This window comes from Rhincodon typus, chromosome 16, assembly GCF_021869965.1.
Source record: "Rhincodon typus isolate 14 chromosome 16, sRhiTyp1.1, whole genome shotgun sequence".
NCBI lineage: Eukaryota > Metazoa > Chordata > Chondrichthyes > Orectolobiformes > Rhincodontidae > Rhincodon > Rhincodon typus.
The window spans coordinates 28882617-28897649 of NC_063347.1; the positions used below are offsets into that span (position 1 = coordinate 28882617).

The 15033-nt window shown below is 40.4% G+C and overlaps 1 protein-coding gene across 6 annotated transcripts in view; it reads left to right on the forward strand.

Annotated features, from left to right (window-relative positions):
* Positions 1-15033, forward strand: part of ccdc66 (coiled-coil domain containing 66) — a 73621-nt gene that overhangs the window by 54169 nt on the left and 4419 nt on the right. For all 6 annotated transcript variants that reach the window (XM_048606785.1, XM_048606788.1, XM_048606790.1 and 3 more), the window contains one exon: positions 4556-4614. In XM_048606785.1, coding sequence (XP_048462742.1) covers positions 4556-4614 — 59 coding nt within the window. The remainder of the gene's footprint in view (positions 1-4555; positions 4615-15033) is intronic.

Consider the following 15033-nt stretch of genomic DNA (forward strand, 5'->3'; position numbering starts at 1 on the left):
AACCCCCTTCCCCTCCCCATTTTCTGATGAAGGGTCTATGCCCGAAACGTCAGCCTCTCTGCTCCTATGATGCTGCTTGGCCTGCTGTGTTCATCCAGCCCTGCACCTTGTTGTCTCGGATTCTCCAGCATCTGCAGTTCCTACAACCTCCAACATAATCTCCGTAAATGAAAAGCAGCTCCGTAGGCTGTAATCTGTACTGTTTGTTTCTTTTTCCCCTTCCCTGTTGCCCACGTTTGATGAATTGTCTCCTCTCCTCCCCTTTAAATCTGCTTAAACAAAATATTGGCTTCCACCTGGACAACCCAACAACCCAAGTGTGCCATGCAGTAGAGATGTATGCAAGCGTATGAATTATGAGTGGCTGAGTGATCTAGCAATCTGATGAACATTTCATCTCTTCTGCTGTTTGGTAGCATTGTAATGTTCTTTCTAGACACTCGTAGCGTGGAACAGCAGTAATATTATTAGCCTGTCCAAGCAGTCAATCGCATTAAAGAATTTTCATGCAGTCCTAGCCAAGAAACATAAAGCACCAAAGTAAAAGCATCTGGGAAAAAAAAAACACATTTTCACTTTTAACGGTTGGGAGCATTAATCTAGAGATGTAAATTAAAGCTAAAACATTGACCAAAAACCTTTTTTTATACTAAGTTTTTTTTTAAGAAAGCTTAAATATTCTATTTAATCATTTGATATCACTTCATGGTTATTAAGTAATTTCTCAGGCCGAGTTCTTTTTGTTAAATTTTATTAATTTCATTGTTTTCAGTCTCATCCGAATAAACCAAATGTGTGCTGTAAGTAGATCCACAATGCCATTAGGTAGTTCCAGGATTTTGACCCAGTAATGCTGAAATAACAGCCATATTTTTCTAAGTCAGGATGGTAAGTGGCTTGGAGGGGAACTTGCAAGTGGTAGTATTCCGTGTATCTGCTTGCTTTGTCCTTCTAGATGGAAGTAATTGTGGGTTTGGAAAGTGCTGTCTAAGAAGCCTTGGTGAATTTTGGAGTGCATTGAGTAATGGTACACACTGCTGCTACTGAGTGTCAGTGGTGGAGGAAGTGAATGCTTACTGATGTGGTGCTAATCAAATGGGTTGCTTTGTGCTGGATGGTATCAAGCTTCTTGTTGGAACTGCACTCATCCAGAGACATGAGAAGTATTCCATCACACTGCTGACTTGTGACTTGTGACTTTTAGATGGCGGACAGGCTTTGGGAAGTCAGGAGAGAGTTACTTGCTGCAGTGTTCCTAGCTGCTGACCTTCTCTCAGAGCTACAGTATTTATACAAGCACTCCATCGCTTATCAATGGTTACCCCCAGGATGCTGATAGTGGGAGATTCTGTGATGGTAACAGCGTGGAATGTCAAGAGTCAGTGGTTAGAACTTCTTTTGTTGGAGAATGTCATTGCCCTGATATTTGTATGGTGCAAATGTTACTTGCTATTTTTCACCCCAAGGCTTGATGTTGTCCAGGCTTTGCTGAATTTGGACATGGGCTGCTTCAGTATTTGAGAAGACATGAATGGTGCTGAACATTGTGCAATCATCAGTGAACACCCGCATTTGTGACCTTAAATTGGAGAATCATCACTGATGAAACAGCTGAAGGACACTACACTGAGGAACTCCTGCAGAGATGGCTGACCTCCAACAATCACAACCATCTTCCTTTGTGCTTATAGGACTCCAACCAGTGGAGAGTTTTCCCCAGATTCCTTTTATCTCCAGATTTGCTAGGGCTCCTTGATTTCGCTCTCTGTCAAATGTGGCCTTGATGTCAAGGGCAGTCACTCTCAGTTCACCTCTGGAATTCAACTCTTTTCTATGTTTAAACCAAGACTTTAATGAGGTCCCTGGCAGAACCTAAACTGGGTGTCAGTTAGCTGGTTATTGCTAAACAAGAGCTACTTGGTGGCTGTATTGATGACACCTTCCATCATTTTACTGATGATCAACAGTATACTGATAGGACAGTAACTGGCTAGGTTGTATTTGTCCTTTCTGTGTGCAAGAGTACCTGGGAAAGTTTCCACATTGTTAATTGAACGCCAGTGTTGTTGCTGTATTGGAACAACTTGGTCAGGGGTAAGGCCAGTTCTGGAGCATGTTCTTCGGCATTGATGCCAGAAAATTGTCAGGGCCCACAGCCTTAGCAGTATCCAGTGCCTCCAGCCATTTCCTGATATGTGGAGTTATATTCTATAATTTAAAGGTCCAGCATGACAGCTGTAAATGGGCAGGCACACACAGAGTGATAGTTGGATCTGGCACTGGGTGCCTGATGGGTATGATACTAGATCAATAGAAGGTAGGGTTACGGTGGATAAGGTGTCAGGGGGCCAGGAAAATGAAGAATTGTTCACAGGTGGGGTGGGGTCAGTGTCAGGTCACAGGGTGGGAATGGGGTAATGACTGGTGGTAGAGGTGGAGGGTTGTGATGGAGGGCAAGGTGCATCTGGAGCAGGGAGTGAAAATTAGGTTCAGAGCAGGAAGGTCCAATCCAGTGGTGACCTAAGGTGACATTGGACTAGGGTCTGTGGGATGTAAAGGGTTAGGGGAGGTGTAGTTGGGGGTTTGTGAAAAAGTTGGACTAGGCGTTTTGATAGCCTAACTTTTCCTGAGTGACTATTTATTTCAGCAGAGCCCTCCAAATTCACTGATTTTAAATGGATACTTTTAGAGGGTTTCAAGTGTAACTGAATTCCCGATGGAATTCTCACTTTCCAAGACAATTACTCTGAGTCACCCAAATTCAGGCATTCTGCAGGGCCCCCATGCAAAACTCCTATCTACATATCAGAAGTTACCATCTGGCCATTGGAAAATGTAAGCTTTGGTTGAGGGGAAGGCGTGCAATGCAGTACAAGTGAAGCAGGCCATGAATGCTCTGACTTGCAAAATGAATGACAGAAACTGCACTTCCTCCCACCCAGCAGGAGATATTCAGCTTGAGCACATAATAAAGCAGTTGAGCAACTACATCAAATTTGCAGCTTTACACAATTCCTGCTGTAAAGGAAATCATTAAAACAATGAGATGGATATACAAGGAATATTATCAGTACGATTGATCACAAACCCATACAAACAGAAGAAGCTACCTTTCTTCTACCTCCTTTTTCCTTCTCCCATCTTTCTCACTCGACTCTTCCACCCATCTTTTTCCTTTCCTTCCCTGTGTCTTTCTCTCCTCTCACTACCTCCCAGGTTTTCTCCTCCTCTCTTCTCTGTTGCCTCTCCTTCTCTTCTGCCCTTCCCCTGCTCCCACACTGGACCTTTCTCTTCTTTTACACCCACGTCCTCTTCTACCCCTTCTGTGCTCACCTGTCTCCCCAGTCTCTCCTCCCCTTCCATCCCCTTTGCTCCCCACTGTCTTTCCTCCTTTCCCTGCCCCCACAATTGCAATCTTTCCACTGTTGCCAGCATTCGAAGGCATTCCCTTGATGTGCCGGAGGCAAGGAAGGAGATTGCAGGGGCTCGGACATTAACTTTTGAATCTTCTCAGGCCACCGAAGGGTTCCCAGAGGACTAGCCAGAGGGTAGCTAATGTGGTGCCATAATTCAAGAAGAGTGGTGAGGATAAACCAGAAAAATACAGACCTGTGAGCCTAACATCTGAACTGGGGTAACTATTGGAAAAATTTGAGAGACACAATTAATCTCCATTTGCAGCGTAAAGGATGGTCAATATGGCTTTCTTAAGGGAGATCATCTCTAAGAAATTTCATTGAATCTTTCAAGGAGGTGATTAGGTGTGTAGGTGAGAGTCGTGAAGTTTACGTTGACTTCAGGAAAGCTTTTGACAAAGTCTCACATTGGCAGACTGGTTAAGAACCTAAGAACCCAGGGGATCCAGGGCAATTTGGCAAATTGGATCCAAAATTGACTTAATGGCAGGGAACAGTGGATGATGATGGAAGGTTTTTTTCTCGTGAGGAAGCCTGTGTCCAGCGGTGTAACACCAGGTCAGTGCTGGGTCCCGTATTTGTTGTGGACATCAATGATCAAGACATGAATGTAGAAGTTATGACAGTAATTTGCAGATTCAAGTGGGCATTAGTCATTATTTAAATAGAAATAATGTGAAAGTGCTATTCTCCCACTCTAAAGTCATAGTGCTCTTTTAACGAGTTGGTGTGGATACACATAGTGGGTCAAATGACCTCTTTTTGTTTACGGTAACAGTCCTGTTATTCCACATGAAGCCAGTAGGGTTCAGAGGACAAATGGAAGTGTGGGAAGCTTTGCACATCATTGTAGCCAGAAGTGTAATAATGATGCATTCATCCACAATACCCAAAATAACTTGTGGGAGCTCGAGGACACGTTTCTATATACTTAGATGGAAATTTTGTTTCATTAATAAGGATGCTTAAAATGTGTAAATCTTGATTTTCTACTTCACTGAATGCTTTAAGTGAACAATTGAGGAAATCTATTCTACACTATATTTTCTGCTTTTGAAATCATATTCACATTCATAAAGTTATGTATCTTTTAAACTTTGCAAATAATTGTTTAACTTGATTGATAACTCTATTTACAGGATGATCCTGCCCTACAAAGCAATTCAAACAGCAAATTACCTGATGACAAAGTTTACAGGTTGGTATTGCTAAAGTTTGAATTTAGATTTGGAAAAATGTTTGTATTGAGCTCTGTTCAAAACATATTAGATGGAGCATTGAGTAATTTAGCACAGAAAACATTTATAAAATATTAGTCGTGTTTATTCCTCATTTCTCAAGACAATAGCACAAATCACCTAAGAAAAAAAGATGCCAAATGACAGATGCACCACACCTGCATTGTAACAGAAAAAAAGCTGCACTTTGAATCCAGAGATCCTCGCAAACTGAAGACGAGCTTCAGTAGAACAAGACAGATTGGAATTAAACTCACTGGTTCTTTAATCAACACCCTAACCAGCTGTTTATCTACTGCTGTCTCTTGGATTGAATGTTTTATCTCAGTGATGGCCATGATGGATGCTAGATATAGAACAACCCATTCAGAAAAAGTTGAGAGTTGCATTGGGCATTACAGCATCTCACTCCACCAGTATGTCAGGTGCTGTTGAGCTCCTGGCGGCCCCCTTCTCATTTCCCAACATGTCAAGCATTAGCAGCTGCACCAGATAGAAGGAAGGGATGAGAGAAAGGAGTCTGCGGGACATTAATCTCTCCCACCCCCGGTATAGTTTTAATGCACTCTGGCCCTACAGCAGACTGTGCCCCGCGCAACCTGACAATGTGCTACGTTGATAAGAAGTAATGGAAACCGTGCACACTGGCGTTTGCCTGCTGAAAGCAAGTAAGTGGTCAGGTCTGCTGCTGGGGCTAACATGGGAATTTACGGTTGGGATGAGAAATTGGAGTTGCCAAGGGAGGTCTAAGTATTCCTTGGGGAGCTGGGATGTGCACTTGTTATTTTTGTGGCCTCATGAGGAAAGTTTTAAAATGTAATGTTTTGGGCCTGCTACAGGCCCCATACATTAGCCACCAGGTTGGTTTGATGGGTACTCACTGTGAATTCAAGCTCAATCCCTAAAATAATCTAAAATCAGACCTACCAGTTGAAAGGATGTCTGAAAACCTCCTTACTTCAGGAAGTTAAAATTTTGATCTCAGTAAATAAACTAACCTGTGCAATTTTAAATTCCTGCCCTCCAACGTGCTTTTAGTTGGTTGTGAAGACGAAATCTTTTTATGTTTGGATTGTGGACCAAACTAGAAAAAGACTGCTTTAAACAAAGGACTGTGAGGAGGAGTTGCTGCACTTGTATAAACAAATAGCTAGAACTCACTCTGAATTGTGTTTAGAACATTGCTGTGCTCAAGCAATATGGGAAGATGTTCGAGATCCAAAGGTAGTGTGGGTATGTGTGCAGAGCAAGCTGTACCCAGAGACAGATTGATTTTGCAATTAGAACCAGTTTGTGTGGGCTAGGATTCATCAGCATGACAGCAACACTCTGGCTCCTGGGCAAATGGATAGTTTCTATGTGAACGATATAGAAGCAAAAGCCTGTCATACTGCAAGAGACAACATCTCTTTTTCTCTCTGCAGCGAAGTAACTAAAATCTGAAAGACAGCTAACGGTTCTCTCCAACTACTTTCAGTAAGCTGTTGCCTCTAACCTGTGATAGAAAGACTGAACAATTCATCTTCATCTTCAGCAAAGAACTGAAAGGACTTGGATAGGAAAATTGGAAATCAGAAAGATTTAGAAGAAGCAAAAGGGACACCTTATCAAATCTTCTGGACTGCTGATACTGTATTTCCCACTATTTTACCCTCCATCTATCATATCTATATTTTTGTTTGTCTGTATCTGCCTGAATGTGTGTAGGTGGTTTAGGAAGGGGATAGAGCTTAGACTAGCAGAGTTAAAAGTTGACCATTCATGTTTTTCCTGTGGTTCAAACTGATTGGTGTGTAACAACTTGTAGTTAGGTACAGAAACCTGCTAAGTGTTTTCTGTTGACCATAGTCCATCAGACAGGTAAACTGGGGCACTTCAAGTAATTTGATTAAATCTTGAAGTGTTGTGATGAATTCAGGAGTTTGGGGCTCGATTATCAGTGCCCACGTCCCACTTGGGTCATGACAAGAGATTGGAGAATCGTCTGGAATTATTTTGAAACAAAAGCAACAAAGATTTAGGTGTGGTCGTAGTAAGTGGTAAAGAATTAAAAAGAATACCAGGTTTGGTACTAAAAGAAAATGGCACAGAAAACTGCTTGAACCTCCTCCAGATGGCATCACTGCTCCTAACAAGCTTGAAACAAATTGTAAAGTCAGGTTTATTGAATTGACAAGTAAATTGGAAGTGGAAATGCTGAGAAAACAGATTCAATACAAGGGCTGGCACAGCATTTGGCTTTTGGAGAAAGACCAGACAGAGCACATACTCCAGGTAGTGAAACATCAGAATCGGTTCATATTGAGTTTCAATTGAAACAGCTTTAGCATGAGAAAAATCTTAAAGCAGCTCCAAATTAAAAGAAAAAGTTGGGGCTGGAATTCCCAGAGAATAGAAAGATTAGGAACTGCAAATGTCACTAGAAATGGAGAAGATGGAAATGGAATTTAAGAAGCTGGAACTGGAGTTGCAAGCGAGAAAGGGTTGAAAGAATTTTAAGCTTAAAATTATGCAGTTTAAAAAAGAATCAAACTGAGCAGAGCTCTGTTAGAGAGTCTCCAAGTCATAATCCGGAGTCCAGTAAAGAAATGTTTAAGTTTGTACTCTGCCTACCAAAATTTGAGGAAAAGGATGTGGAGGCATTCTTTAAATCTTTTGAGAAAATAGTGAGAGAAATGATTTGGCTAAAGAAACACTGGACATTGACCATATAAAGTAAATTGACAAAAAACACAGGAAATTTGTGTTTCACCATCTGAGGAGGTTTTTAGGGATTATAACACAGTAGAAAGGACTATACTGGGTGCATATGAATTGGTGCCTGAGATATATAAGTAATAGTTTTGGAACTTAACGAAACAGCCTGGGCAAACCTGCATTGAATTTGAAATGTTAGGTAATTTTGACAGGTGGGTACATGCATTAGAAGTTGAAACTACATATGAAGTGCTCTGTAAAGATTCTCTTGGATGAACTAAACAAAAAACTTACTGTTCTTCAATATGACAGAGGGTCAAGGGTTGCAACTGCTACACAGGTAGCAGTAATGGCTAATAATTGTGAACTGATCTGTAAAATTAAACCTTTTTCCCGACACCCTCATAGATCTGAAAGGGAAAGAAAGTAGATGTATGAAAGGAAGATAAAGACTGGATAGCTGGGAATGCCCCAAGATCTCCTCGGGTCAGAAAGGAAAATGGAAGTGAAAATCGAAGGCCAAAGTGTTTCCATTATAACAGTGGGATGCATTTGTTGAGATTTCTGGAAGTTGCAAGGGAAGCCCAAGAGTCACTGGAGTTTATGAGACTGAGAGTCCAAAAATGGAACTCAAGAAAGAAGATGCCATGGATCAAATAATAGTTTTAACTATAGTCAAAAAATCTGAGGAAAACACTGCTGTAAAAGCAGGAAGAGTGATTACGGAAGATGAGAAATATGAAAAGGTTTTGTCTGAAAGAAATTCAAACAATGCAGCCAAATCCATAGCTATATTAAGGGACACAAGAGCTACACAAACTCTTACTGGAGAAGGATTTAGTTTTCTTCAAGTCCTTAAATGGGATAAGTAAAGTTTATCCTGGTTCCTTTGTACAAAGTCCAATTGAGTGTGCCTTGTTGTTTGAACCAGTGGTAGTCAGAGTTGTTAAGAAATTAACCACGGACGAAGTTGATTTACTCCTGGAGAATGTTTTTGCAGGAGTGAAAATTATGGCTTCGCCTATTATCATGGAAAGTCCAAGTGAGGATAAAGAGATGGAACAGTTGAAAGAACAAGCTTCATGTATTTTTCCATCGTGTTGTGATCACAAGTAGGTGTTAGGGTAGCTAAAACCCTTATTTAAGAATAAGGATAGTTCAAAGGAAGTGTTTGTCTTCATTTATTAATTGAGGTTCAAAGTAGATCTGGCTATAAATAAGCTAGCAAGACAGCTCCTGCTGAGGCTGGAGGAGCTCTGGAGTACTATTATATTTAAATATTGTGTTCTGATAAGGAATTGGAAGCACCCACATAGATTTGGGGATGAAGAATGGACTGTTGTTTATCAAATAGTGGTGCTGCCCAGTTATCTTAAGGAGATATTGCAAATGGCACATGAAGGCCCTATGACAGTGCATGCAGAACATGGAAAATGTGAGTATTGATAAATAGGTATTTTACCTGGTCAAGACTTTGCAATTCCTGAAAAAAAAGTGTCCGGCAGTATGAAAACCCTCAACATTGTAATTAAACTAGCATCTTTAATACCCATACTAATTTTTGAAGAACCATTCAGTCGCATAGAATAGAATCTAGAATAAATGCCATAGTGTGGAAACAGGTCATTCGGCCCAACAAGTCCACATCAACCCTTCAAATAGCATCCCACCCACACCCATTCCCCTGCCCTATCCCTGTAACCCTTCATTTCCCACGGCTGTCTCACCTAACCGTCACATCTCTGGACACTGTAGGTAATTTAGCATGGCCAATCCACCTAACTTGCACACCTTTGGACTGTGGGAGAAAACCAGAGCACCTGGCAGAAACCCACGCAGGCACGGGGGAATGTGCAAACTTCACACAGACAGACACCCGAGGCTGGAATAAAACCCGGGTGCCTAGTGCTGTGAGGCAGCAGTGCTAACCTTTGAACTACCATGCTGCCCGTAATGTTAATAGTTTGAATAAGATTATTATCAAAAATGAAAACCGGATACCAGTATATCCTTACAATTATGGATATGACATTTCAATTTCCAAAAGCTGTTCCTTAAGGACAATTACAGCAAATACAGCAACTTAACTGATTTTTTTATTTACTCATTGTGGCCTATGAGACCCCATTTGCAATTTTGCTGTAAAACAATTGCAGTCAATTGCAAATTATCTGCAAATTCAGGAGCTTTGCAGGTATATTATTAGACTCTCAAAACCATGATTAAGACATACCGTGGTGCATACATACAGGATTGGGACAAACTGCTAGATCAATCTATTGGTTTAGTCCATTTGAATTAATCCATGGCTATAAGATAAGAGGTCCACTAAAATGGATTAAGGAAATGTTCTCAAGACAAAAAGGTGAATCCTCCATGTTTGGGTTACGTGTCCATATTTCTAGACAGATGCACACAAGCATTTATAAGTTTCACAGACAAAGGACCAGCAGACAAACATGTTACAACGAGAATGATTCAAGTGGGAGAAGTAGTATTAGAAGTAGTGGTATTATTGCCTTTGCCTTTGATATGTATGAAAACAAAATTTGTTGACCCATACAGTGTGGATGGTACAGTTAGTAAAATTACTTAACTGATAAATACTCCTGATTGTAGGAAGAAGAATTGGTTATGTCACACAAATATGTTGAAACCATGTCATTGCTGGGAACAGGATAAGGAGTAGTAAGTGTGATCGGTGGTAAGTGTAGTAGAAGATGATGAAGAAGACGGTAAAAGCATGGTAAAAGGAGAGGTAAACAGCTCTCAAAAGGAACCCCCTACAATTTGAACAGCCAATATGGTAATACTTGGACAGTCAGACACTGTTCACACATTTAGAGAAAGGAAACGGGAGGAACTAGTAAAACAGCTTAAGTATAAGGAAATCTGTACTATATTAGCTAGGCATGATGTAGACATGGGAGATTCTGTACGAATAATACATCATCCTAATCAGTTGAGCTCAGGAAAACAAACTTGGGTGGAAAAAAAGCTTCAATACAAGCTGGAACATCTCTGGATCGAACCTAGCCAAAGCAGTTGGAATTGACTCGTGTTGGTTTTTAAACTGGATAGATCAATTAGATTCTAGATATGCTACTGAAAAGTAAATGCAGTCACATAAACAAATCTATATCCAATTTCACAATTAGAAGATAGTATCTATGATCAGTCTATTGAAAGAGTGCTGGCAAATGCCATTAGCATCAAGGTTTAAAAAGATATGAGCTTTTTTTCACAACAAATGAATTAATCAATGTCAAGTTATGCCTTTTGGGTTTTAAAAACATACCAACTACATTTCAAAGACTGACAAATCAAGTTGTAGCTGAAATACCTGATAGTGAATTTATTTGGATGATGCCATATTGTGCAGCAGTATGTGGGAACAGCATGTAGGGCAATTTGAAGACCTGTTAAAGCAATTGCAGTTAGTTGGCTTAGTAATAAACTTAACTTTCTTAAAAGCAAGGGTAACTTACCTAGGACATAGCACAGGACAAGGACAAGTGTTACTGAGTACAGCAAAAGTGGCTCCACTGTAAGTCTTTGTTCCTGAAAGTAAATGGGAAGTCATGAGCTTTCCTTTTAAAGGAATGTTGAGGGTTCCTGGAAATTTATGGATAATGTCAGCATAATACCTTAATGAATTCGTTAAGGAAAAAGGAAAAGTTAGTACGGTCAGCAGAATGCCAAACAGCCTTTGAGAAGCCAAAGGAATCCCAATAAATGAGCTTGTGTTCTCTCCTTTCCCCATTCTTCCAAAGTTTAACATGGTGATTGATGCTAGCGACTTGAAGATAGGTTGCAGTCTTGTTTAAGATGTTTTGGGAATAGAGAAGCCAGTGGGGCACTTTTCTAAGACCAAGACCAGTATCAGAGGAAGCATTCTACCATTGAAAAGGAGACTTTTGGGTATATTGTTGACTCAAAAACATTTTGAAGTAATCTACACCAACCATAATCTGTCACATTAATTGACAAGTTTAAAACTTGAAATGTGAGACTATTTGGATGGAGTCCATTATTTTAATAATTTGATGACAGATTATTTAGAACCTGAAAAAGATAATGTAATCACAGGTGCATTGTCCCAACTGTAAAATGATAGGGCAAGTTAAAGGAATAAGATATGCTTAAAGATTATACAAATGGGGGAAAGAAGGATGAATAGACGTAAGTTTTGTGTTTTGTTTATATGTCACATACATTGTGATGAAACAGATTTGTGAAATGGCATTTCAACTCATAAGGGTCAAGGCATGTAAAGCCTATCTTTTTATTTTTTATTTTTGGATTGTGAACCAAAATGGGAAAGGACATGCTTTAAACATAAAACTGTGGAAGAAATTGCTGCACTTACAAAAACAAGTTACTTGAATTCACTGTAAGTTGTGTTTACACCATTGCTTAGTTCAAGCAGTGGGGGAAAATGTTTGAGACTCAATGGCACTGTGGGTGTGTGCACAAAGCAAGCTTCTCCGAGAGATAGACTGTTTGATTGTTCAATTAGAACCAGTTGTATGGGCCAGGAGTCATTGTGATGCCAACACTTTCAGATTGGCTACCAGGCGAGTGAACAGCTTGTGTGTCAATGTTAGAGGCAGAAGCTTGCCAGACAGCAAGAGACAACATCTCTCTCGTTCTTTCTCTGCTGTGAAATAGCCAGAAAACTGAAAGACAGCTAACTATTCTCTCCCACCATTTTCTATAAGTTGTTGCTTCTAACCAGAAACTGAAAGATTAAATAATGAATCTGTCAACTGCCCTGCATCTTCAGCAAAGAACTGAAAGGAGTTGGTAGTGGAAATCGGAGATCTGAAGGCCTTGGAAGAAGCAAAAGGGACACCTCACCAAATCCTGTGTACTTGTGCTTTTGAATTGAGTTTCCCTCCACTTTACCAACTTTTTCTTGTTTCTCTGTGACTGTCCGAATGTGTGCAGAGGGGTTTAGAAAGAAGATAAAGCTTAAACAAGCAGAGTTATAGAGTTCCCTCTAAAGTTTATCTTCTGCTTGGGCTTCTGAAGAGTTTGTGTGGCAGTGAATTCTGGAACTGGGATTTAGCGCTGCAATCCATGTTGATCACTGTGCAGAGAATGTCAGTGCGCAGCTTGGAGGGAACATTGGTTATAATTTGTAAATTCATATTTTATTTTCCTGTGGTTCAAACTGATTTCTGTGGGGAAAGAAAGTAGCTAAGTATAGAAACCTGATATATGTTTTCTGTTAACCTTAATCCACCAGACAGGTAAACTGGGCTACTATAAGTAATTTAATTGAATCTTGAACTGTTGTGATGACTCCAGGGCCAGTGGGGCTCAACTGACAGCACACCTTCCCAAGTGGGTTGTGACAAGGTTAAGGAGAAATACTAGAAGTGCCTCCTTGAAAGCACTGGCCTAAGCCAGTACTCCTTGAAATAAGACTTACAGTTAATACATTAAAGGATGCATGAGAGCTATAGAAGATCCTGCATTGGGGAAATGAGCAAATAATTGACCAAGATATAGGTAAGTATAACGTGACGTTGATAATGAGTTACATAATTAGATCCATGTAATTTGAATTTTCTATCTATCCATTCATGTACCACTGCAATCCTGAACTGACCATTTTTAATCCGATGTTTTTTTTTGTTACTTTCCACTTTACCCTTCTTTGATCCATCTCTCATGTCTTCATATGTCCTTTCACTTCTTCCTGGTCTGGTATTCTGTTCTCTCAAGCCCCCATCCCATCACTTCAATACTCTTAACCTTTCTAACCTCTTACTGACATCCTGGGCTTGACTTCCTCTTAATTATACAGTTGCCCTTTGTGCTTCCTTGAGAAACCACCAAAAGCAATTTGAAGCAATTGTCATTGCTTCCTTACACTAGCAATCCCAACTGCCCAATTCTACACTCAATTTACCTTTAGCCCTCATTGAACTTGCCGGGTAAAATATTGTCAATTTCCTTCTTGTCCACTTCATCCTTTTCATTGTCAACTTATGGATTTGAGAAGCTGATTTGCTATCACTGCATCTCTTTTCCATCCTCCTGCAGACTGAGTATCCAGTTGTGAACAATACATTTGACTTTTAGTAACTTTTTGTGGATGATTACATCATCCATCCGTCCATCCGTCCATCCATCCATCCATCATCATGGCCACATGGAATTCTACCTGAGAGGTGCTGACACTAATGAAACTTTCACCGCCTCATGGTATCCGCCACCATTTGTCCCAGACTGTCACAGTTACAATGTGACGTCTACCACAAAATCATGTTCTGATTTGTCCCCCAGTCGTCTGGAGCTTCCTCTGCCTCTGAACATCTCAACTTGTTCCACCCTGTCAACTCTGATTTAAAATCTTCACCTATGAAAATATTGAGCTTTCCTCAGTTTTTTTCCTTCAGTTTCTGCCCTGAGTGACTTGGTACTCTCTCTGAAATTCATTTCCAGCTCAATTTGCCATGTGCTTTCTCTCCTCTGAGTTCTCTCCATACTTGACACTCCATATTCAGTCTTTCTTAACCTTGCCGTTTCATAAACGCTACCTCCCATATCACTACTCCCACTATGTCAATTATCAATAAGGCCATCATTGCTCATTTTCTTATCTGTATCCCCGTTTCCCTTTCCCTCCCAAACCCACTTCCTTCTGAATCCACCCACTTACAACTGCATTTCAAAATCCCAGCAGGCTGTCACAATTGCCTTAGTTATCATAAAAATAAATATTACTACTCACCCATTCCTTCAGTACCACCCTCACCTCTACTCCATCAAGTCCAAAGGACTTTAACTTGAATTGATATGATGGACAAATGATTTAACTATTCACTGATCTAGTTGGATGCAAATCACTATCAGGTCCTCTCATTTACCAAAGTTGAAAACTATTTTAGGATCATCTTAGAATGAAACAATAATTCCTTTTTATTTTCTCTACTGCAAAATGCTGACTTATTCTTTTCCCATCTTCTTTATCCTCACCTCCAAAATGTGCTCATTACTAGTTCATCACTAAAATTGATAACATCTAACCAGCTGCCTCTGCCACTCCCCGTTCTTTCCTTAGCCTATCAAGACAAAGTTCCTTGAAAGTTCTTCCCTATGGTAGCCCTGAACTGACATCCTACGTTAGTTTCTTTCCAATCTGCCCTTGTACTCTGTCTGGGCTTATTTTCTTCATAGATCCAGGTCCTCCTTCATCCACTCTATTTCCAGTAAACTGTTAACTACTCAACTTACCTCCTTGACTGATATTGTTGATGGTTGTGTTTTTGTGTATTGTCGCTCTGTCCTTCAGATCTTCCCAACAGCTAACCTTTCACCTCATTCTTGTAAGCTGCCACTCTATCTCCCTTTCCTCTCAGCAGCCCAATCAGGACGTTTAATGCTCCAAATCAGATCCTCTCTGTTTCCTGAAATTCCATGTTTGAATTTACCCAGTAAGACTCGTATCTCTGTCACAGCACTGAAAATATTCCTGCCAAAGTCACAAATGACAAATCCTACACGACTAAGAAAGATAAACTATTCCTTTTTGCTTGCTGAGATAGTAGGAACTGCAGATGCTGGAGAATCCGAGACAACAAGGTGCAGGGCTGGATGAACACAGCAGGCCAAGCAGCATCATAGGAGCAGAAAGGCTGACGTTTCGGGCCTAGACCCTTCATCAGAAA